Raw genomic sequence first — 21,723 nt, 5'->3', positions numbered from 1 at the left:
TTATTTGAATATCATATATATTATATAGTAAAAGTGTAAGTTCACTTCCAATACACAAAACAGTCATAAATTCACTTCTCTTTCCACTCCCATACTCCTTTTGAAAACTCCTCTTTACTCAGTTCAAACCCTTGGATGCCTTCAGATGCAAGTATTTTTTTTTCCACTACCAACTAAAAGATAGTAACACAGAAGCACTTGACAAGCACTAGACAAAAGGAAATAGTTCGTGCTCAAGTTGCCTAGTGTCACAGTATATACATAGGACTTACCTGAGTTGTTATGCCAGCATCTGTACCATGAATCCAAAGTGTAGGCCTACCTTTCATGCGGTTATATCTGACAATTATGTCCTAGTATAAGAAAATTTTCATATGAAAGATCAAATTTAACTAATAATTTCAACTATAGAAATCTTTGGAGAAACTTATTATTTTCTAAAAATTTAAGTCATTGCATCAACCAAGAATAACATAATTTCATCCAACAACCCCCAAAAAAAAACCAAAAAACATTGAGAATACACATTAAAAAATTTTAAAAAAAATATTTTTCAACCGTTATTTGCTTATAGCAAATTACATCCATCATCTTAAAATCATCATAATATAAGTAAATACAACTACAGTAATAATAACTTTAAACTCCTATTCACTGAACAAATTTCATCACTCAACTTCATAATAATAGAGTTGTTCATATTCTCCAAGAGATTGCAATCAACTATACATTTAATGTACATATTAGATTTTTTTTCAATTCACTAATCTCTATCTGTAATTTTTTGTTATCCTTCTTTATATCATTAATAACGATCTTAATTCTCTCTAATAATTCTGGATCATGTCATAAGAAGAAGTCATATCCTCTTTCCTTAATATCAAAAAAAATTTAATAAAAACCGAATAATTAAAAAACATATAAATACAATTAGTTTTGAAACAATTTTATATAACGCAAGACTTACTATAAATTTTAAACATGAAAAAAATAGTCTTCCTAAATTGATTTCCTTCCATGATGTCTAGAAAGTAGCTATTAACCCATAATAATATAATATATGAGGAGTTTCACTTTGTTCATCATTCATGCGTCTTTGAGTGAAAGATGTTGATGAACAGCAAATAGACATGAATATCTGTTACTTTGTCTTGTAATTTTTTCATATTAATTAATGTAAAAAATTATCAGCAAACCTAATTGAATATTAAAGATATTGATCATAGAGTGACCAAGTAAAATATTACCCAATAAATAATTAAAAATAATAGTAAATGATAAATCACTTGGCAAAGTACCCAAAAGCTAAAGTCCGTTCAAACTAGCTAAATCTGACCATAAATACATGAACAACAAAATCTCCAATTACAAATCCGTAAAACATAGCATAAATCTATTAAAAGCAGATAAACTTTGATACACACATCAACTCTCGAAAAAAAATTGGAACTGAAAAATAAATTTGAGGAAAAAAACAAACTTAGTTCGTCACTTCTAGAGGCGGCAACGATAGAACGCTAAACTTGGACGAGACAGATAAAGTGAAAGGAATTTCTGGGATCACTTACATCCTTCTAAAGAAGGACGAGATCAATACCTAAGATCTCGAAACCGATCATAAATGAATATTGGTGGAACGGGCTAGCCATGTCGTAACGACAGTTAGGAAAATCCTAAGTAACGAGAGCACATTGGAAAAGCGAAATAGGAAATTTATATACAAGCCGATCTCCGCTGCCTGTGAAACTAGAGTTTTTAATAAGAGACTTCGTACCCTTTTTTTTCACGTAGGATAAATTATTTATTTCTGTTTTTTCTGACAACATATCATCTCTCTATAACAATAATTCATAATCATCAGCTTTTATATTAATTCAATAAATTAAGATATTGCAAATTTTAATTAATTTTGATAAAAAAAAATTATAAGATATTTCCTAAAATGGATTTTTGTCTCTTTCTAAAACGATGGACAGTTCACTTGAAAAAGTTAAGACAGTAGACAATTCCTTAAAAATAAGGTTAGCAAGCACAATTTTAAGAAGATCTACATCTACACAGAGGCAGTTCGGAGAATTTTACTTCCCTGTTTGCTTCGCGCCGGCGTCGGCCGCTCCGCGCTCCTTTCCGACCGGTCCACCTTCTCAACCGCCTCCGAACCACCACGATCCCCACTCCCGAACCAACAAGACCAGCACGCGAGCCACCCCTTCTTCCTTGACACCGCCTTCTTCCTCTGCGCGCTCGCCAGCCTATCCACTTGCGCCTGCAACGCGTGGCAATGCGCGTGCAGCTTCGCCACCTCGTCCCTCAGCCGCCGCACGTCATTCTGCTGCTGCGCCACCGTCTCGCGCTTCGACTGGCACCGCCCCGCCGCCGCCGCCGCCTCGCTCGGGCTCCTCCCCGTCGACGACCAGTTAAAGGACCCGCTCCACTCCGCGAGCCGGCTCAGCTTGCTGTGCTCCGCGAAGAGGACCTGAATCACCGACCTCACCGGCAGCCTCTCGTTCTGCGCCGCGTGCAGCGCCGCCTCCGACGAAAGCTTCCGCGCGTCGATCAGACGGCACAGCGTCTTCCTCTCCTGCTTACTGGCGCCCGGATGAGCCTGCCATCAATTACCTCCGATCATTCAGTAAATCTCACTGTTAATCATGCAGTGAGTAAACGAAAGAAAAGCATATGGTCCCGAAACAGCTTGCTTGGCAGATAAGATTGCAAAGAAAAGGATAGCTGAAGGTTGGAAATGCGATGAACTCTTTACTGCTCCTCTGTACATTCTTCTTCTTGCTGTTTACGTAGGAAATTAATTGCTAAGCTACATTCATCTGGTCCTGTGGTCCTTTTGAAAGAACAGGACAAGGGTAAACAGCCAAGATAAAAACAAAAATTTAGAATAAACTAAGGGTTATCTTAATTGTTGTACAACTGTACACAATAACCCAGGATGCTAAAGCAGATGATCAGCAGATTATACGACAAAGATGTGAGTAAACTAAAACCAAGTGTCACAGGCGAGCAGTAAAGCGGCCGTCTGTTGCGCAAAAGGTGAAACACAAGGGTTTACAGAGGAGTATTATATTACTATTACCTCCTCTGCTTGGAATCCATGGCGATGATTCTTTGAGAGCAGGATTAGTTGCAGATCAAATAATTGAGGGCAATAATACTATTTTTTTGGGTCAAAATTGTTGTTTCTTGATTCTAGATTAAACATTGAAAATGGAAGAAATGAGATGTTAGATTTTGGTAAAATTGGAGGATGGATGGAGTTACTTTAATGTATGTGTCGATGGCCCTGTAGAGACCGTCGTCCATGGCGCGGGCGTGGACAGGAAGCGAGCTCGCGAGCTCCTCGAAGGCGGCAACGGTGAGCCCTGAGTCGAGTGCGGCCTCGGCCAGGTAGGAGTCCACGAGTTTGGCCACCCTGGCGAGGGCAGCGCCAGTCCTGGCTGCAGGGGGGCTGCCGTCGTCGGCCCTGACGAACCGGTGGACGAGCCTCAGGACCATGGCAACGTCCAGGAGGGTTCCGCTAGTGTGGTTGAAGGCGGGAATCATGAGCTCCTTGAGGGAGGCCTCGTCGAGCTGCGCCGCGGCGCGCGCCTCCAGCGCGAGGACGCAGGACGGGTCGGCGCCGACCATGCTGGCGGCACGAAGTAGGCGGAGAAGGAAGTCGCCGGGGAGGGCGGCCTTTTCCGGCGGGAGGACAGAGGCGAGGGTCTCGATGAGGAAGCGCTTCTTGAGCCAGGCAGCGGTGGGGCTCTCCTCGGGGGAGGGGGCGGTGCGGCCTGAGAGCTCGGGGAGCCAGCGGGAGGCGTAGTGGGAGAGGAGGGATCCGAGGAGCTCCGGACGGACGCCCTTGGTTTTGAGGCCGGCGAGAGAGTTGGCGAAATGGTCAAGGTCTTGGACGGTGGCATCGCCGAGCCAAGAGCGGTCGGCCGAAGCGAGATGGTCGTGGTCCTCGGGCTGTGGAGAGGAGGGAAGTTTGTGGCGGCGGATGGTGACGGAGGGAGTGGGAGAGGGAGAAGGCGAGGGAGAGGAGGGAGAGGCAGAGGTGGTCATGGTCGGCGTCTGGAAGAGAGGAAGTGGACAGGGTGTTGCTTTCGGGAAATGGAATCACGAGCGGATATGTCAGCAGTCTTTTTAGCCACGGCTCCAAAATGTTTTAGAATTTTCTTTTCAGTCCAGTAAATGTAACCAAAGCAGCCACCGACTTAAGTTTAGCCCCTTCGGCTGCGACCGACCACAGTCAACTATGTCAATAATTAAGAGTTTAATTAAATCTTATTATATTGGCTCGGCAAAAACTTATTTATCACCCTTTAAGTCCAACTAAATAAATAAATTTATATTCAGCTTATTAATATAATATAAAAATTATAGCTTTTAATGAATAATATTAAATTTATCCATCATAAACAACTTTAAACAAATTTATAACAGTCAACTTATTAACCATCCAAACAACATTACAAATATATAAAAAAACTCAAACAATAATATTTAAATAAATCAAATTTAACTTAAACTTAAATTAATTTTAAATTCGGTTTAGATTAATTAAATAATTTTAAATCATCTCAAGTTATTTATAACCTCCTTTTTTTTATCTTTAAAAAGGGCACAAATAAATAAAAAAACATTAAAATTATATTTTAAAATGTATTAATTATAGAAGTGCCTACCACTTGTTTAGGTAGACGCCTGATGGCCCAATAAATATGTTTTTTTTTTTTTTTTTTTTTTTTTTTTTTTTTTTTTTTGAGTTTGTACCCAATTTGGCTGGCTTAAAATAGTTCAAATCTCCCATCCTCAAATCTCTCTGTCCCCGTATTTCACACATCGCCCCAGCCCATCTCCGGCGGCCTTCGACAACTGTCCCAATCAACACTATAACCCTTGGATAAGGTGAACCCAAGGGGATCGCCATCGACATGATCAGCACCGAAATCCGATCGGATCTAAGCAGGGGCTCAAATCGACGACAAAGAAAAACCTGCTCAGATCCGATCGAATTCCGTCACCGATCGTGTCGATGATGACCCCCTTGGATTCACCTTCCCCAAAGATTATAGTGTCGATCGGGACGACGACCAAAGACCGTCGATAGTGGACTGAGACGACGAATGAGACACGAAGACAGGTGATATTGGGGACAGGAGATTTGAACTGGGCTTGAAAAACCTCAAGCCCTCAGCAGCTATGTCACCCAACTGGCTTATTGAAACCAAGACAATGGACTAGATATTAAAAAATTAAATTTACTTTTTTTATATAAAAAATTAAATTTACTTTTTTTATATAAAAAAATAAAATATAGATTTGAAAATTAGAATTAATATTTTGTTTTTATAAATTATAAAATAAATCTATTATGACATTTATTTTCCACCAAGATTTATTAACGCATTGTCTAATCAATTTATCTATCTCACGATTCACAATATTTGTGCATTTAGTTGTAACTTTTTATATATACTTACAGCAAACAAGCCTCTTAAATAGGTTATTATGGGAAAATTTATTAAGAAAAAAAAACGTGATAGATTTATTATTCTTAAAATTTCATAATAAATCTATCAAAGTAGGTTAAACTTTTTATTATGGACATACAGTCATCACTTTGTCATGGTCCAGAAAATAAGCTCTTTCATGGATCTTAAAGGGTATCCATAGGCCACTGAATCTCTCCAAAGTATCATCACCACTCACAAAAGAAATGCTTGCACAAGACACAATCAAATGATCAGAAGACATGTTCAGAAAGGACAAACCATTGATACCTATACAAAGAAGCAATCCAATGGTTGCTCCAAAGAAAAACTCCTTGCTGATGGTATTGAGACTAGAACAGCCCAGAAGGTTAAAGTTAATGATACAATTTAGAACCGTCGCCCAATAACAGCGCAACAGAATGGAAGCTTACCTATGCATGCAGAATAGGTTTCCCCGGCCCGGATGAAATGATGCTCAAGCTGAACCAGTGAACCTACAATTCAGACAATTACCAAGCTCAAAAGACCTTTTCAGCAATAGCACTTGAAGATAAATTGATCACGTGAAATCATAAATAACAAACAAAGTACTTCGTTCACTGTAGAACAAACAAAACATCTACAAGCACAATGGTCAAAATAATCGGAGAAAGACATATAAAGAACTAAGTTAAATTATTATTACCATCTGTGAAACTGGCATCCACATGAAAAGGAGCGTTTCAGTCCATCCAGACAGTGAACCTACAATCCTTGTCACTTTGTCAGAAAGTTTGCCAATCCGTGCCTATATGTACCTTTAAAGCCTATACATATTACCTTTAAACCAAGATGGAAGAATGTCTGTAGGAATAATATGAATGAAAAATAAATGTTTAAAAACAAGAAAGTTGCGTAAAATGTAAGGCAAAAATAAGAAATATACTTTCACTGGCTTATGATTTCAGGTCCAACTAATGAATAAAGCCTATTGTAAAAAAACAAGAGAATGGAGGAATCAGTACAGAACAAGATATTTACAGGGTTCATCAGTAAAATAAAGTGGAAGATTGAAAGCATTAGGATGAGTATATTAATGCCTGGGAAAAATTAGAGTGATAGCAATACCAGGCAATAGCAACAGGCATGCCATTCTTCTTTAGCAAGCTCCTGATATTTTAGACATATTTTTGTAATTTAGTGAATTTCCTATATTTTTTACTGAACCATAACATCAGGTTAACATAGTCACAACTGAGAAACAAACTAAAACAAAATAATATGGATGAACTAGCATCTTTCTTTTCTCAGTCACTTTTTAATATTGCTAGGTGCCTTCCACCCCAAGACTTTTATTCCCGTTGTTAACCAGTTGTTGAATAAACGTTGCACATAGTCTATTCTTGTTCCACATGAATTCAGGTATTTGTTATATATGGCATTCTAGTTTATCCCTACATAGAGAATTATGGAATAATAAAAAGTTTATAAGCTTAGATGAGTCTACTATTAACTTAGGCATAAGCATTTTAGTCCAAGAGTGAAGCCAGACTAGTAAATGAACCAATACTCTCCTTCAGGTGAGTCATGATAACTGTTATGAGAGAGAACCTAATCTTACAGATGTTGGGGTATTAAAAAAGGTTGCCTATGTAATCCCGGATCCACCATTACTCCTCCAAATGTTGGTTATAGGCTATGAGTTAGAACTTTGGTCTTGATGAGAACATTAAGACTTCAGTGGGGAAGACTATGATATCCTAGATTAGACTTATATGGAGAATTATGGATTAATAATGAATTTATAAGCTTAGATGAGTGGAACACAAAGAACCTAGGCTTAAGCATTTTGGATCAATGGTTGTGCCTCGTAAGTTAATAGGTTAGTTTTTTCACCTAGGCTAGTGAATCGATACCAAAGAACTCCCATTTAAATTTCAACAAAAGAAAACCAGATTGATATTGATTATTCTGATATTGTTCAGAAAATAAATCATGTAGGGAAAAAACCTTATTCTAGATTGGATGTCAATATTGATTTGAAAATCCTCATCAGCCAAAATCCTAAAAGATAGTCCAATTACGAAGGTACACCTAAAGAACTAGTGAAATCTGACTTGATTTTTGGGGTTTTATGGTAATGTAGTGGATATAGTATGTTGGTCCAACCACTTGGAGAATTATTTGTTTCACCTAGACCATCCAAAATTCTATTAATTTTGATCATGGTGGTCTGAACTTAAACAAGGATGTACTTTGAGAACAATTGAACAAAATGTAGCAGGCAGCAGCAGTGAACCTCAAGTCCTATCTATTTGGCATCAACTACATAGTTCATACCCCACCACTGAACATTTGAGCAGATTACTCTACCTAAACCTACTTCATCCAACATTTGCTCGTCTACTTCTCCCCAGTTGATATCTTTTAGTCAGAGATTCTCACTTGGCCTCATTTCAAATTTCCCTTAATCAGGAAAAAAGAAACTACTTGATACTTTTCACATTCTGGTTAATTAGAAGACAAATTATTTTCTGCCCAAATTCAATTATGAAAGTGGATAACTTCTTTATTTTGGTCACTTAGCAAATTCATTTTCCCATCGGTTGGTTAAGCATAAGATCATGAAACTCAAATTTTAATTGGAAGGCTATCTCCGGAGCATCAACATGTTCAGAAGAAAAAAAAATCATTAAGGATCATAGCTTACCAAAGTGAGTCGAGTGACAGTTGTAGCAGCCAGAATGAAGGAGATGACTCCAGGAAGGATGATGTCAGGGAAAGATGGAACAAAAGTAGACCACATAACATGTGCTATCAATCAATGATTAGATGCATAGGAATGAGGATTATCGATCACCAACTACTGTGCTGGCATTCAATGATTAGATGCATACCCTACAACAACCAATTCCAATCTCTATGGTAGTTCAGGCAAAACAAATCGTTTTTCTCCAAAGAGACAGAGCGTCTACCAGCCAAGGAACGGAAAAAGGGCGGCATTTGTTGCCTGAGAGAAGATTGCGTGCATTAAGGACGATCTGGGGGAGTTGGAGGAGGAGCAAGGGGGTGTTCGCAGCTTCTGCGAACTTGGAGGTCAACGAGTCCCATTCCTAGAGGAAAAGAAATGAAAATAGAGAAAGGATTTTTTTTTTTTAAACTCTTTTCTAATCTACAAAATGAACCGATGACCAAGGCTCGATCATTCTCCTTTTTTTCTTCTGAAAATTCATTACCTTGTCGCCCGGGCGGATCGAATCAGCCGATGTGACGGAGAGCGGCGACGATCGCGGGCGGGAGATTGCGGATGCGGGAAGGCATTGGTTTGGGGTTATTAGCCATCAACGTAGTGGCATGAGAGTGGAGCAACGGACTCTCGCAAGGACTGGTCGCGAAGAGCGAGGAGGGAAGAGGTGGAAGGCTCCATAGCCAGGCGACGGACGAAGGCGGAGCACCGGAGCGGCGAGATCACTTGATCGGATCACGGCTGTGTATATATAGAAGGATTCGCAGCCGCGGCGCAGGAGAAGTGAGGCGGCGCGCGCCGCGTGAACCGTAGCGAGGCGAGGAAGGAGCGGAAGCGGCGGGGGGAGTGAGGACTAAGGGAAACGGACGGCGAAGGTACCGACGCGTGGCGGATGATGGCTGGTACACATCCTTCACCTTTAATCTAAGAAAATATTGAAGACAAAATTTCAACGATATCCCCAAATACAGGGACAATGAATAAAATAAATAAACGTTTTTACATAAATTATATTTCAAATTTATCAATGCCCATTCTTCTACCATAATTAACCCGACCAATGGTACTTTACTTAACGAGTAAAACAAGGAGGTAGAAGAAAATAAAGCTAAAGTTTTGCGGGGGCAATGAGCTATTCCTTTCTTGGAATGGAAGAAGAAGAATAAGAATAAGAAGGAATGGAAGAAGATGAAGAAGTGCTTTAACGAAAGCCTGTATCTTTACAGCATCGCCAATGAAGAACAAAGCCTGCCTTTTCTAATGCGCTGTGCTTGTAACTTTGTTTACTGCAACTCCCATTTGCCTCACCTCTCTTTAATTACTTTTCCTTCCTTTCACTTTCCTTCTTTATTTTCTTCTGTCTCTTTTTTCTTCAAACAAGAAAAGTTTAATATTTTCGAAACTTCAATTAGCTCTGGATTTGATTAATTGCATTCGTTGATTGTAAAAGCAGGAAGAGCAGTACCAAAGCTCAAAAAGAATCCTACTCGATTAAAGTATAAGTAAATTTTTTTTTAATGATATGAAGACTTTAAGGGGTAGAATTATAGTTTTCAAAGTTATGAGGGGTAAAGAGTGAGATGTGCGGGTAAACGTTGGACGACGGAAAAGATGAAGTTGCATGCCTTAAAATACGCAGACATGACCAACAGCTCCATTTCCGCTTCGAGCTCAGCACACACGCCGCCGGCGCATTTACTCTTAATCCATCACCTTCCTCTTCCTCAAGAATAAGTGCTGCAGGCGTTTCATTCAGCAGTGAACGAATCGAGATTTAGGTGAGATTTTCCGGTTTCAATTTCGGCTACTCTGTGCTGTTTTTTTCCGCAATTCTTTTTGGCTTCTTCTGATGCCGACCAAACAAGTGACGGATCTTAATTGCGCCGCCTTGTTGTCGCCTTGTTGTCTTGTTGTCTGCCATACTTCTTCTGATCAAGCTTAATCTTCCATCCATGGCGTGTGACTATGTGAGCAATGAGAGAGAGAGTGAGAGAGAGAGGGGGCAGAGGAGCAAAAGCCTGGCTCTGCTCTGCGTGGTGCGTAGCTTGCTTCCTCCAGTCTACTTAGCATCTCTTCGGACAACGCGTGCGTGCATCATTAATCCTGCCTCCCCTGTTTTGCACTGTTCCTATCACAAGCTTCTCCTTTGCCGTCGTCGTCTTCTCCGAGTGATCATTAAATCCTGGCAAAGCCCGAGCGGTGCGTGCACTGCGTCGCCATTAAATGGGGCGCGTGGGCTTTGACATGCAGTGGCAAGAGCGACTCTCCCTCCTTTGTGACCAAAGTTTAGTTTTCAGGTGATCGAGAAGCTAGGCGAAGACGAGATGTTGGCGTGCATCGCTTGCTCCAAGCACGGCCTGGACGACGGCGGAGAGGATGCGGTGACCAACTCAGCCGGCAACAAAGAGGCCAGCAAAAGCCTCACCTCTCAGGTCACCTCCAATTCCTTTCTTCATACGCTAAATTTCAGTTTTAAAACCAAATTCGAACCAAATGAAAAGCCACAGGGCGTGTGTGAGACAGTGAGAGAGGGTGAACAGAATAGCTGCAAAAGTGACAATGACCATGCGATCAATGAACCAAGGCTGTCAAAGCAGAACAGTGCAAGCATGACAAGCTTGTGGACTGCGAGGTGCAGTTCCAAATTGGATAAAGCTTGGTCAAGGTAGAGGACGAAGGCAAGGTCCCATCTCACTTTCTCTCCATGCCACAGCTCGAGTGAAAGAGAGAGAGAGAGAGAGTTGATGGCGGAGGCCTCGATCTGGTCTTTTTAAAAAGGAGAGGAGTTCTATGGGGAAAGAGATCCCTTGGCGGTAACAATGGGGATAGGAATAAAGTGAAGCAACAGGAGCACTCTGTGGTGGTCCTCCGCTGTTAACAGCAGTGTTCATTCATGTAACAGAGCATTAACGGCTTGATTATGAATTGAATCGTGAGTTTGATCTTCGTCTACAGATAAAGGACATGGTGTTGAAGGTTTCTGGCTCTTCTCGCCAGTGCAAAGGCGGAGGAGGGAGCTCGTCGTTCCGGAGCAAGAGCTTCCACCCGCACCACTACTTCGACGACGGCGAGATGATTGCTGTCGCGCGGAGCCACCACCGACGTCCTCTTCGGCCAGCTAGTGCGAAAGCGTGGGATGTGAGTTATGAGGAGGCGAGGAGCAGCACAAGGTGGACCGGCAGCGGCGGTGCCGATGCAGTCGCGGCGGCGCTGGGGAACGTGGTGCTGGAGGACGAGGGGCGGCCCAAGGAGTGGGTGGCGCAGGTCGAACCGGGGGTGCACATAACCTTCGTGTCGCTCCCTGGCGGCTCCGGCAATGATCTCAGGCGCATACGATTCAGGTTCGGGGGTTCCATAACCTCACTATAACTTCTGATCATTGGATTGCGTTCTCAGCTCTTTAGCAATGGCGAATTGTTTGTGTAGCCGGGAAATGTTCAACAAGTGGCAAGCACAGAGGTGGTGGGGAGAGAACTACGACAGGATCATGGAGCTCTACAACGTCCAAAGATTCAACCGCCAAGCTCTGTCTCCACCACCAAGATCCGACGACGGCAGCGAGGTTTGAACAATCCCTTGTTTCCTTACTGAATCTTAATTGCATTCCAAATCGAAGTGCTGAATATTTCAGAGAGAGTCATTCTACTCGAGGGTGGGCTCGATACGGGAAAGCTCAGCCGGCAAAGACTACCGCAGCGCCACCAGACGTACAAACCGGCCGCCTTTGACGTCCACCGCCGGGAAGGGAGTGTGTTATCCGTTCGTGCCGGATCCATCCGAGCAATTTTTCCCCCACCACCTCCACTACGGCGCGGGAGTTTCCGGTGTCAGGGCAGAGACCTCCTCGGTGGACGCGTCAAGGACCACCACCTCGTCCAGGGACGAAGCTTCCATTTCCATCAGCAACGCCAGTGATATGGAGATAACAGAGTGGGTGGAGGAAGACGAACCAGGAGTGTTCATTACCATCCGCGAGCTCGCCGACGGCACTCGAGACCTCCGGCGGGTACGATTCAGGTAATGAAAATGGATCCACAAAACAGAATGCAACCATAACCGCCAATTCTAACACGTTGTTTGTGCAGTCGAGAAAGATTTGCGGAGGTTAATGCGAAGCTTTGGTGGGAGGAGAACAGAGAAAGAATCCAGGCGCAGTATCTATAGAACTGACTCAGCATCAGAAACAATAAACGAAAAATAGGACAGAAAAACAACTGAAAAACGAAGTATGTTTGACTTGTTTTGGCATTCAATGCATTTTGATCCTTGTGCTGGAAAAACATGCTTTATTCTCATATATATTGTAGGAAGTTTATATCGTTTTGAATAGCTCTCTAGTAACCAAGGCGAAGAACAACTACACCAATATCATTTCTCAATAACAGAGATTGAGTGCTTCATCATTTAGCACTTCTTTCAACCAAGACAAAAGAAAAGAAGCACACAAAAATTGCACTTCGAAATGATAAAAAATTTAAGTGCTGAAGGAACCACGGTTTCTTAGCAAAATAACAAGATAAAAGACAAAAACGTTGTTCTTGAACTTGTCTCAGCTCTCCTATCATCATCAACAGCTTGGCCTTCATTAGACAACGCTGTGATTGACATCGTTAAGAGCTTGTCTCTTTGTTTCCACCTGATCAACAAAAACACGAGGATTCTTCTTATGATTAATCTCAAGGCTGAAGTTATAAGCATACAACAAAAAACAATCGGATTCTAGCAATACCTCGCTGACATTGCTTATTATCTTCTCCTTGTACACCTTCTTCAGCTTTCTGAGGCTCAAGTTTTCTAGCACATTTTGCTCATTATCATTTACCACCACTTGTGTGTTCAACTCAGCAGAATAAATGCCATTCTCTTTGTCTGCGCCAGAAAATTGAAATTCAATTGTGTCAATGGCTTCACCTGTTGGCTTAGCAGGGGATTCTTCAACTTTGGCTGAGATTTCATCAGATTCTTTTACTGCTTCCAACATCTCATCGTCGCGACCAGCATTGACGGCAGGAATAGCAGAAACCTCATCTTGCGAATCAGAGTCGATTACTTTTACCTCATTGTCAGAATCAGGAATTGAAGGAACCTGATTCTGGATGATGGAATTTACTGCTACACCAGGAATCTCATCGTCACGGTCAATCTCTTCAGACATGCCCTTTTCATCTGTAGCACATTTGATTTCATCATCCTCTTCTTCCTCGGTATGTTCAGCTACATCATCTTTCGTTATCACTAGGTTCTCTAAAGAAATTATGATCCCCTGGACAGGCGACGCTTTGAATTCACAATCGGTCTCAGGCACTAGTTCTCCAATGGATGCTTCAGTTTCTTGGATCACCTCTTCTTCATTAGCATCAGTTGCTCCACTCTCCACAATTCGATCTCTATCAATGCAGACTTCATCTTCATTTCCATCAAAGTTATCTTTGATTTTAACACCTAAAACGCACGTAGATTACCACGATTCAGTAGCTAACAACAATGGAAATGTGAAGATAAAAGGATTAATAGAGCCCTCGTTTACCTTCATGATGTTGGACTACACTTCCTAACTCCTCATCAGCAAATCCTTCAACTTCTGGAGCTATTTCATCAACTTCTGTATTCATATCCATCAGTTCCTCTTCTTCATCACTCTTCAAAAACTAAATGGAATCGTGCAGAAACAAGACTTAATAGAGTACCATTTACCTTCATGATGTTGTGCCACACTTCCCAACTCTTTCGCATCATCAAATTCCTCCGCTTTTGGAGCCATTTCAGCAGCTTCACCAACTTCTTTTGTAGCCACATCCATCACTTCCTTTTCGATAATAGTAGACTCGGCATCTGGTGTTTTCCCATTCTCTTCAAGATTATTGATCAGAATATTAGCACCAACTGCCACCAAATTACAATCTTTTTCACAGTGATTATCAACTTCCTCTGTAGAGAAATCCAGGATGAAGCTCTAAGATTCTTCAAAAAAAAAAAAGACGCAAAATTTATAGAGGAATAGACCCAAACTGATCCTTCATTTTCACCTTTGTCCAGTTGCTTTTGATCTGAGCCTACAGATACGGCAGCAAATTCTTTGTCTTTCGGAGTTATTGCAGCTTCTTCCAGAGAACGCTGTGGAACAACAGTGTCAACGGCCACCAAATCACAATCTTTTTCACCATTTTTGACTTCCTCTATCGGAGCATTTCTGATCTCCATGCCTATAATCGACACAGAAGGTATGTAATTAGATTAAAGATAAAGCCTTGAAAACAGAGGAAGTAATTGCCCAAAGTCGTTTCATCTTCTCCACCTTGTTCCAGTTCTACTTCTAGGAACGAAGATCCGATCTTGACAGCAGATTCCTCCGTCTTAGCCCTAATTCTTGCACTCCTCCTCACGGTGGACGTGGCACTATCTTCTGTCGCTGCCCTAGTAGACTGCCTCGTAATCTTATTACGGCGAGCTGTAACCCTAGCTGAAACGACTGTGTCTCCGTCCTCTTGATCCACCGCTACTGGGGTTATAGCCACCTTCCTAGTCGCCATCCGCCGGCCAGTTAGGGAGGCCGGAGTTTTCATTGCGTCCGTGGGCTGTTCTTCCTTAGCCTCAACGTCCTTTTTTAGCCTCCTCGTTGGCGGCTTCATGGAGCTGCACTTCGTAACGGTTAACGGCGTGGCCTCAATGAGGGTTTCTTTCTTCTCCTCCTCGATTCCATCTTCTTCTCCTTCAACACCCAATCGCCAGATCTCTGAGGCCTTTACAGTCACACGACGAGCCCGAGGAAGGGGGCTAGCGGGTTGCTCCCTGGTCTCTATTGAATCAAGAGTCACCGATTCCGCATGCAGTCGTCGGCGTGAGGCAGCCTTGCGCGAAGAGGGCACATGGGGAGTCAGATCCTGAAGCGCTTCTTGGGCGTTCTCCAACGATCCAGCCTGATGGTCCAAATCAACCGAATTGATTACGCTATAAAGACGAGGCAAAGAATATAGGCGATAGAAGATATCTTACTACATGGAGAGCTTGGAGGGCGTCGGCCATGGCGACGTTGGTGATATTGGCGGGGACGCGGTTCTGCTTGCATAGTGCTTGAAGCTGTCGCCTGGGCATGCTATGGAAATCCATGGCTTCCTCTTCTTCTCTCCTCTGCTGCGATCGCTGTGTTCTCGATTAGGGTTTTGACCAACCTGGCCTTGGAGAAGGGAGCATCGGGTAAGGGAAGGATATATATATAGGCCTGAGGAGAGGAGAGGGATGAATTTGAAATTTCGACCGTTGTTGCCTGCCTTATCAAATTTGATATGAGAATTCGGCCGTTTAAGGGTTGCCTTATCACATTTGATTTAGTTTTATTAAATCTTACAAATGGATATTATGAATTTGAACTTTTATCAATTTAAAATTATTATTTTTATTATCATCAGATACTACAATAAAGAGAGAAAAAAATGTGCGACAAGCATTCATTATTGATGAGTTTACATGGAACTAACATCTATTATTAAAGCTGGCAAAAGATTTTTTATTTTTCGAACAGGCCCTTCAAGTTCTCCATTTCCAATAGTTGCCTCAAAGAATCTAGGGTTTTGGAATTGGTTCAATCGTCGCCGGGGGCGAGGAAGCGGTAACGCTCCTCGTAGGGGCCGTCGAAGAGAAGGTCGGCCCCAAACCACTTGGGGTAATGAACAAGGTCGCCGGCGACAAATTTCATGTATCGCTCGCCGGACTTGGCGCCCTCGGGAACCACCCGGACCTCGCCGCTGACGACGTACACCTGCTGTTCCACGTTCCATTCCCAGGGGAGGCGGGACCGCCCGCCGGACTTCCACACCGCCCATCTGTCGACGCCTAGCTCCGCCATCCTCTCCAGCGACAAGCCTCGCTCGACCCGCACATTGTACACGACCTCTAGAGATGGTTCGGGCCGCGAACAGGTCACTGGGATCCCACTCGAAGATGCTGAAGAAAACAACGGGGAGCGGAGGAGGCGGAGGCGGAGGCGGAGGCGGCGGCGGCAGAGGAGGAACTTGGTAGGCCGTATGGAGGTCAGAGGGAGCAGCGCAGCGGCGGGAAGGCAAGGGATGGCCGCCATCGTCCCTTCGCATCTAATAACTCATCTGTTTCGACCAATTGAATTTTTATAAATTTTGTCTTTTTCTATAAATCGATAGAAAAATGCATCTTGATGACCTTCCCTTTAAATCCGTCCAAAACGGCCGCTCACCAGCCATTTGTAAGGCAAAGTTTTACAATGAAAAACCTTTTTGAAAAAAACATCTGAGACGAGCATAATTGTTTCCACACAACATCGTTACAACCCCTCTTTTAACTCTCTGAAATGACTTTCTTCAAAGTATAGCTCCCTGCCAAAGATTGATACACAAAAAAGTTCACTACCGATAAGCCCGCCAGTGCCAAGAAATAGTAATCCAGATGGCCTTTGTTTAGATCGTCTGGGATCCAGCCCAGCTCTCCCTCGCCCGATGTTACCTTGGCTATAACTGTGATGATGAAGGAATTCAAGTAATTGCCTAGAGACATTGAGAACAGAACCATTGCTGTGCAGATGCTCTTCATCCTGTCAGGTGCCTGAGCGAAGAAGAACTCTAGTTGTGTGATGTTATTGAAGACTTCCGAGCTGGCCAGGACGAAGAACTGTGGGAGTTGCCACAGGATGCTCAAGGTTTCACCAGCTTTGGCACTCGCTAATCTCCTGCTCTCATTGCAAGCAGCTGTTAACATAGCCAGGACCAGTAGGAAACGGCCAATTCCCATGCGCTGCAGCTGGGAAAGTCCAGTTCCGTTTCCTAAGTACTTCTTCGAAGCTGGAGCAATGAAATTGTTGTAGACGAAAACCCAACCCATGACACTTATGATCTCGAAGGAGCACAGGGATGCCGGTGGGATAGAGAATGACCCGATTTTGGGGTTCATTGTGCTACCTTGCTGAATGAAAGTGGTAAACATTTGAGCAAATACAGCCGCGTAGACAATGCTGTTAGCCCATATTGGTATGAGTCGCAGGAACATCTTCAATTCTTCTACTTGAGTGACAGTGCACAGACTCCATGAGCTCTGAGGAGAACCATCTTTTAAATCTAGGGCAGACATTGTAGCTGCTTTATCTAAGAACCTGAGCACATGATACAAATTGGAATGATTTTAATCTTTCCTTAATTCCAAGGAAGAATCAAATGAATGGAAAGAAATGGATATTGAATAGAGTTAAGATATTAGAGTTAATAGGGTTGTCATTTGTCACATGTTTATTTTCCACATTGATACTCTTGGTTTAGGTTACCTAGAACGAGTCCTATGCATACATATATTTATCCCCTTATAACATATGCAATAGAACATTTACCCTCCAAATTCTACAAACAAAATATTAAGTTGCTGAGTTTGATCCAAAGTTGCCAGTCAATCACTTTCAAACTTGATTAGTATAATTTCTGTGGAGAGAATTAGAGTTTTTGAAGAAAAAAGTTATTGGTTATTCCAGCCTCATTTGGTTAGCAGAAATAAATATTTTTAAAAAACAGATGCTACATCTTTTATATATAAAGCCCGCACAAGTAAAGTTACTGGACTGTCTAAATGAGGTATATGTTGGTTAAGTAGGTGGAGTTATATATTGATGGTTTATCCCCCGGGGATGCAAGAACTTTGGGTAGTAACAATAATTTTGTAAATACAAGACATACAACAGAAAAAATCGTATTCACCTAAAACATTAGTCAGAGTTTTATCCTTTTTGCCGGTGAAGAGCAGAAGGAAAAGCCATTATTAGTGTCATCACTTTGTTTCAAGAATTCAACTGGAGCATATTCATCCAATTCATTTCCAAAGAGATTTTATCAGTAATCTGCTTATGTTGTCCTAATAACTAATATTAACAACAAACCAGATAGATATCCAACTATAATGTTGTCATTTTTCAAAAAGAAGAGTACACACCATAGAGCAATTCAGATGAAAACAAGAGCATACAAATCAAAAGAATTTTTTTTTCAATATATTTCTCAAGATAGTTGTTAATATGATGTTTTTTGTTGTTTTTCCTTGGTCAAAAGTTGTATTTTTTGTATATAAAAATATTATCTATGTTTTTTCTAAAGCTATTTTATAAAGAATGTGTGATGGGAACTATCTAATTCAATTCTTTTACACAAGGAAAAAGATAACTATAGGAAAATACCTGAACTCATTTGTATGTGGCAATTTCTGTTGCCCACCAGATGTGATCTTATTGATCTCAAACAAGAGACTGCTATCCCTGGGAAGTTCTGCATTCCACTTTTTGTAGGAGGCAACCAGTACCTGAACAATGCTCTCCAAGGGGCTTCCACTTGGCAATCGTCGCCGAAAATTTGGTGTGCCCAACACAAATGCTGCTAAAGCTGCAGCCATGCAGATTGTAGCAATGCAATAGCCAAGCCCCCAATCTATATTCTCCTGTATCCATACAATAAAGGTTCCTGAGGTAAGTGCTCCTAAGGTTATGCAAAGATAAAACCAACCAAAGAAGGCGCCCTTTCTTTCTCTTTCTAAGGGAATCTCATCATCGAATTGCTCTGCGCCAAAAGGGAGTAGAGCTGCCTTGACTCCTCCACTCCCAATTGCAACAAGATATAACCCACAAAATAGAAAGGTGCTAGATGAATGACATGAGCCTCCCTCACAATCAGAGGACTTTGATGTTGCAGAAAAGGCGGAGGAAGTGACGGTGACCATTCCCTACCCAACAAGAAAGGTGTATTAGTAATTGGCATAGATATAGGGCTTAATTCTGAAAGAGACAATCCCTCAGGAACATAGATATAGGGCTTAAATCTTACTATGAGATATACTATAAGGGAGACCAATATTGTTTTGTAATTTCCCCAGTAGGTATCAGCCACAATAGCTCCAAACAATGGTGTTAAGAAGCATGTCCCACTCCAAGTAGCCACATTTGCTGCAGTTGCAGCATTGTTTCCATGGAGAACAGTATGAAGGTAAACAATCAAGTTTGCTCCAATACCATTAAAAGCAACACTATCCAAGTACTCAAATCCTGCATGATGACATATGCATAATCAAAAAATGTAGCTCTCTATGAATATATATCTATGGCTTTGATATATACATCTAACAAAAATTTAGTTGATAATGCTAATTGATCACATGCATCTAGAAAGACAAGAATTTTGTGAAGTTGAAAGTTATCATGGGAAATGAAAAATCAAGAGATAATAATTTGTAAGAATGCTGAAGACAATAATTCAACTTGAAACCTTACCCAAAATAATAGCTGATGCTTTTGAGTTGCTAGGCTTATGATGCGAGTGAGGACCATGGTGGTTAGATTCATCCTCCGAACTCTGAAAGAGTAGTTAAATTAGTAAAACATCTGGTTCACTGCAAAGATATGCTTAAAGCAGACAAAGAATGCAAAACACAAAAACAACAAACATAAAATCAAACTGAGTGATTCAATCATAAGGCTGACTCTCGAGGGAAGGAAAAGGAGCAGATCTAGAAATATAAAATATCAACTTCATGAGCTATCAAACTAGAGGATGTCAATGTTTGCATAAGCAATCAATTTTTTTAACTAATTTAATTTCTTTGTAGAGGACATAAGGACAAAATAAAAAGGAAAGACTAAATATCGCCAGCAAGATTCCTTCTGAGAGTCACAAAAAGTGGCTATAGCTAGAAACCATCTTTTACATTATTGCAGCACAACAAGGAATTTGCTTTCTTGAGTACCAAGTTACATCATAGGCTATTGATGTCCTACTTCTCTGGATCCGAAGTAGATCTACTTTAAAACAAAAATAAAAACTTAAACTGTCAAGATATTACAAAGACATAGATTTCGCAGGAATCCTTATCAGATCAAAAATCCAATCCTCAATCTCATCAAAGAGCATTGCTTGCATTTTAAGCCACTACACCTCATCCGAGCTTACCAAGCAGAGGGATTCGGGGATTCTCATTTCAATATACCTGATTCACTAGACACATAACATTTTAGGGTTCCCCAAATCACTCAATTCTAAACTTCCAGTTCACAATGCATCAAGCACAAATTTCTGAGATCTAGAGATAAAAATGAAACAAAATACCTAGACACTTTCACTCCAACAAATCAAGCAAAGGATTGAAAAATGCAGCGACCCGAAAGAAGGAAGTGATTACCAGCAGGATCAGAGGACTCCCTTCACCTCTCTCCATGGAATCATCTCTCTCCATTGCCGTGTCACGAAGAGAGTGAAGAAGCGAGCGCAAGGGATGAAGAGCTTTCGAGCGCTTCCCCTCCATATTTATGTAGCTGCCTTTCGAAATACTATCTCACCCGATATGAATCGCAGCAGAGTATAGTACATGCGGTGGAAAACATCACCGTCGGATCAAAACACGCACGAATCCAGATCGGGCGCAAGTGTATCCAACGCTCCGAAAGGTGGGACGCAGAGAAAGATATATGCAATCACACTCACTGGCTAGCAGTGGGTGGGTGATGAAATCTTTTAATCTCGTCCATCAAGTGGAAGGCAAAGAGCCATCGAGCGGTTGAGAGGCACAGGAGATCGCTTAGGATTGAATTCAACAACCAACAAGTCAAGTCAATAAATTTTGACTTCTTTTGATAAGATGCCATTTCCCCCTCTTATCTATCTATTATTTATTAATCCGTATATTTTTACTAACAAATAAAAAATATATTTCAAATTAGATATTTTATATTATTAAATTGACAAGAGCAGGGGAGCCATTTCCAAGTCATTTTCATGAGGCATATAAGCAACATGGTGGTTACTGATTAGTTTGAATCTGTTTGCCAAAGCAACAAAAGAATACAGGTGGTTGACATTGCCAACCACTTTCTTTTGTGTGGTATTCATGTCATTAATTGCTTCCTCCCGTTGCTTTTGAATTACTCAATCTTACCATTCAGTTCAATCCATAGAATTTACAGTGAAGGGACGATCATTGAGGTCATATCATAGGTTCACCATTACTTATAGCCCGCCGTAACACTAATAACAAAATAGTAGCTCCTGTACGTAATATATCTAGAATAAAGGCCGGCTTAAACCTATTTAAGGTCTAGGCGAATTTTTTTTTAAAGTTTTTACGTTGTTTTAAAAAAAAATCACTTAAATTTTTGCATTTAGACTTCGGTCAAAAATTTTAAATATTTTTTTAACAAATTAAATATTAATTTTAAAAAATATTTTTTATACAATTTAATTTTCTCATTTTTTAGATGTAAAATTATTAATTAAATTTTTATATTCAAGATAACCTAATTTAGAGAAATATAAATTTTACGGTATTAAATAGAGTATTATTATTAGATATAATAATACACCTTAAGTAGATAATAAATTTACAATTCACTTAACTAAAAATAAGTATATTCAAAACTATTTTAAAATGAAGAATTATAGAAGTATGTCTAATTATTTAAATGTAAGACTGATAGAACGTTCCTTAAAAAAGAAATAAAATTTAAAAAATAATAATAATAAA

At 41.0% G+C, this 21,723-nt stretch overlaps 5 protein-coding genes across 12 annotated transcripts; 1 reads left to right on the top strand and 4 right to left on the bottom strand.

Annotated features, from left to right (window-relative positions):
- Positions 1-1,981: 1,981 nt before the first annotated feature.
- On the bottom strand, positions 1,982-9,110 carry LOC121998083 (coleoptile phototropism protein 1-like). 2 transcript variants are annotated; one of them, XR_006116432.1, is made up of 4 exons: positions 6,178-9,110; positions 5,924-5,986; positions 5,781-5,842; positions 2,469-2,605 (listed from the first exon to the last, which is right to left on the bottom strand). XR_006116432.1 is itself a non-coding variant. In XM_042552834.1 (2 exons), exons 1-2 carry the CDS (start codon positions 4,057-4,059, stop codon positions 2,054-2,056), a joined length of 1,338 nt encoding a protein of 445 aa, XP_042408768.1. In that variant the 5' UTR covers positions 4,060-4,329; the 3' UTR covers positions 1,982-2,053. The 2 variants fall into 2 exon arrangements, 1 of the variants encoding a protein (XP_042408768.1); XM_042552834.1 differs by lacking the exons at positions 5,781-5,842; positions 5,924-5,986; positions 6,178-9,110 and adding an exon at positions 3,274-4,329 and having other exon boundaries at positions 1,982-2,605.
- A 699-nt stretch (positions 9,111-9,809) lies between these two features.
- On the top strand, positions 9,810-12,522 carry LOC121998081 (protein Brevis radix-like 1). Of its 4 annotated transcripts, none has more exons than XM_042552828.1 (6): positions 9,810-9,995; positions 10,515-10,649; positions 11,173-11,558; positions 11,644-11,779; positions 11,849-12,234; positions 12,303-12,522. In XM_042552828.1, exons 2-6 carry the CDS (start codon positions 10,542-10,544, stop codon positions 12,379-12,381), a joined length of 1,095 nt encoding a protein of 364 aa, XP_042408762.1. In that variant the 5' UTR covers positions 9,810-9,995; positions 10,515-10,541; the 3' UTR covers positions 12,382-12,522. The 4 variants fall into 4 exon arrangements, with proteins under 4 accessions (XP_042408762.1, XP_042408763.1, XP_042408764.1 ...); XM_042552829.1 differs by lacking the exon at positions 9,810-9,995 and adding an exon at positions 10,029-10,416; XM_042552830.1 differs by lacking the exons at positions 9,810-9,995; positions 10,515-10,649 and adding an exon at positions 10,669-11,077.
- Positions 12,523-12,667: 145 nt separating this feature from the next.
- On the bottom strand, positions 12,668-15,392 carry LOC121998079. 4 transcript variants are annotated; one of them, XM_042552824.1, is made up of 7 exons: positions 15,211-15,392; positions 14,513-15,134; positions 14,244-14,420; positions 13,912-14,145; positions 13,745-13,819; positions 12,947-13,659; positions 12,668-12,853 (listed from the first exon to the last, which is right to left on the bottom strand). In XM_042552824.1, exons 1-7 carry the CDS (start codon positions 15,322-15,324, stop codon positions 12,803-12,805), a joined length of 1,986 nt encoding a protein of 661 aa, XP_042408758.1. In that variant the 5' UTR covers positions 15,325-15,392; the 3' UTR covers positions 12,668-12,802. The 4 variants fall into 4 exon arrangements, with proteins under 4 accessions (XP_042408758.1, XP_042408760.1, XP_042408761.1 ...); XM_042552826.1 differs by having other exon boundaries at positions 13,745-13,816; XM_042552827.1 differs by having other exon boundaries at positions 13,912-14,100.
- A 193-nt stretch (positions 15,393-15,585) lies between these two features.
- Positions 15,586-16,346, bottom strand: LOC121998078. The gene has a single exon (XM_042552823.1). It carries the CDS (start codon positions 16,289-16,291, stop codon positions 15,797-15,799), a length of 495 nt encoding a protein of 164 aa, XP_042408757.1. The 5' UTR covers positions 16,292-16,346; the 3' UTR covers positions 15,586-15,796.
- A 49-nt stretch (positions 16,347-16,395) lies between these two features.
- Positions 16,396-20,507, bottom strand: LOC121998077 (protein NRT1/ PTR FAMILY 8.3-like). Its single transcript, XM_042552822.1, has 5 exons — positions 20,386-20,507; positions 19,481-19,562; positions 19,038-19,255; positions 18,398-18,936; positions 16,396-17,332 (listed from the first exon to the last, which is right to left on the bottom strand). The coding sequence occupies exons 1-5, from the start codon at positions 20,437-20,439 to the stop codon at positions 16,525-16,527; spliced, it is 1,701 nt and encodes a 566-aa protein (XP_042408756.1). The 5' UTR covers positions 20,440-20,507; the 3' UTR covers positions 16,396-16,524.
- Positions 20,508-21,723: the final 1,216 nt, after the last annotated feature.

This window comes from Zingiber officinale, chromosome 6A, assembly GCF_018446385.1.
Source record: "Zingiber officinale cultivar Zhangliang chromosome 6A, Zo_v1.1, whole genome shotgun sequence".
NCBI lineage: Eukaryota > Viridiplantae > Streptophyta > Magnoliopsida > Zingiberales > Zingiberaceae > Zingiber > Zingiber officinale.
The sequence above is the reverse complement of the archived record's forward strand: the minus strand, read 5'-3'. Positions and strand labels throughout refer to the sequence as shown.

Excerpts from the sequence above, each read along its gene's own strand:
- LOC121998081 (XM_042552828.1), top strand. The coding sequence starts at position 10,542 with ATGTTGGCGTGCATCGCTTGCTCCAAGCACGGCCTGGACGACGGCGGA. Across the intron at positions 10,650-11,172 it reads GCAAAAGCCTCACCTCTCAG|ATAAAGGACATGGTGTTGAA; the intron begins GTCACCTCCAAT and ends CTTCGTCTACAG. Across the intron at positions 11,559-11,643 it reads CTCAGGCGCATACGATTCAG|CCGGGAAATGTTCAACAAGT; the intron begins GTTCGGGGGTTC and ends TTGTTTGTGTAG.
- LOC121998079 (XM_042552824.1), bottom strand. The coding sequence starts at position 15,324 with ATGGATTTCCATAGCATGCCCAGGCGACAGCTTCAAGCACTATGCAAG. Across the intron at positions 13,820-13,911 it reads TGTGGCACAACATCATGAAG|AAGTTGATGAAATAGCTCCA; the intron begins GTAAATGGTACT and ends ATATGAATACAG. Across the intron at positions 13,660-13,744 it reads TGTAGTCCAACATCATGAAG|GTGTTAAAATCAAAGATAAC; the intron begins GTAAACGAGGGC and ends CGTGCGTTTTAG.
- LOC121998083 (XM_042552834.1), bottom strand. The coding sequence starts at position 4,059 with ATGACCACCTCTGCCTCTCCCTCCTCTCCCTCGCCTTCTCCCTCTCCC. Across the intron at positions 2,606-3,273 it reads CCATCGACACATACATTAAA|GCTCATCCGGGCGCCAGTAA; the intron begins GTAACTCCATCC and ends AATTGATGGCAG.
- LOC121998077 (XM_042552822.1), bottom strand. The coding sequence starts at position 20,439 with ATGGAGAGAGATGATTCCATGGAGAGAGGTGAAGGGAGTCCTCTGATC. Across the intron at positions 19,563-20,385 it reads GGAGTCCTCTGATCCTGCTG|AGTTCGGAGGATGAATCTAA; the intron begins GTAATCACTTCC and ends CTACTCTTTCAG. Across the intron at positions 17,333-18,397 it reads CCACATACAAATGAGTTCAG|GTTCTTAGATAAAGCAGCTA; the intron begins GTATTTTCCTAT and ends TCATGTGCTCAG.
- LOC121998078 (XM_042552823.1), bottom strand. The coding sequence starts at position 16,291 with ATGGCGGCCATCCCTTGCCTTCCCGCCGCTGCGCTGCTCCCTCTGACC.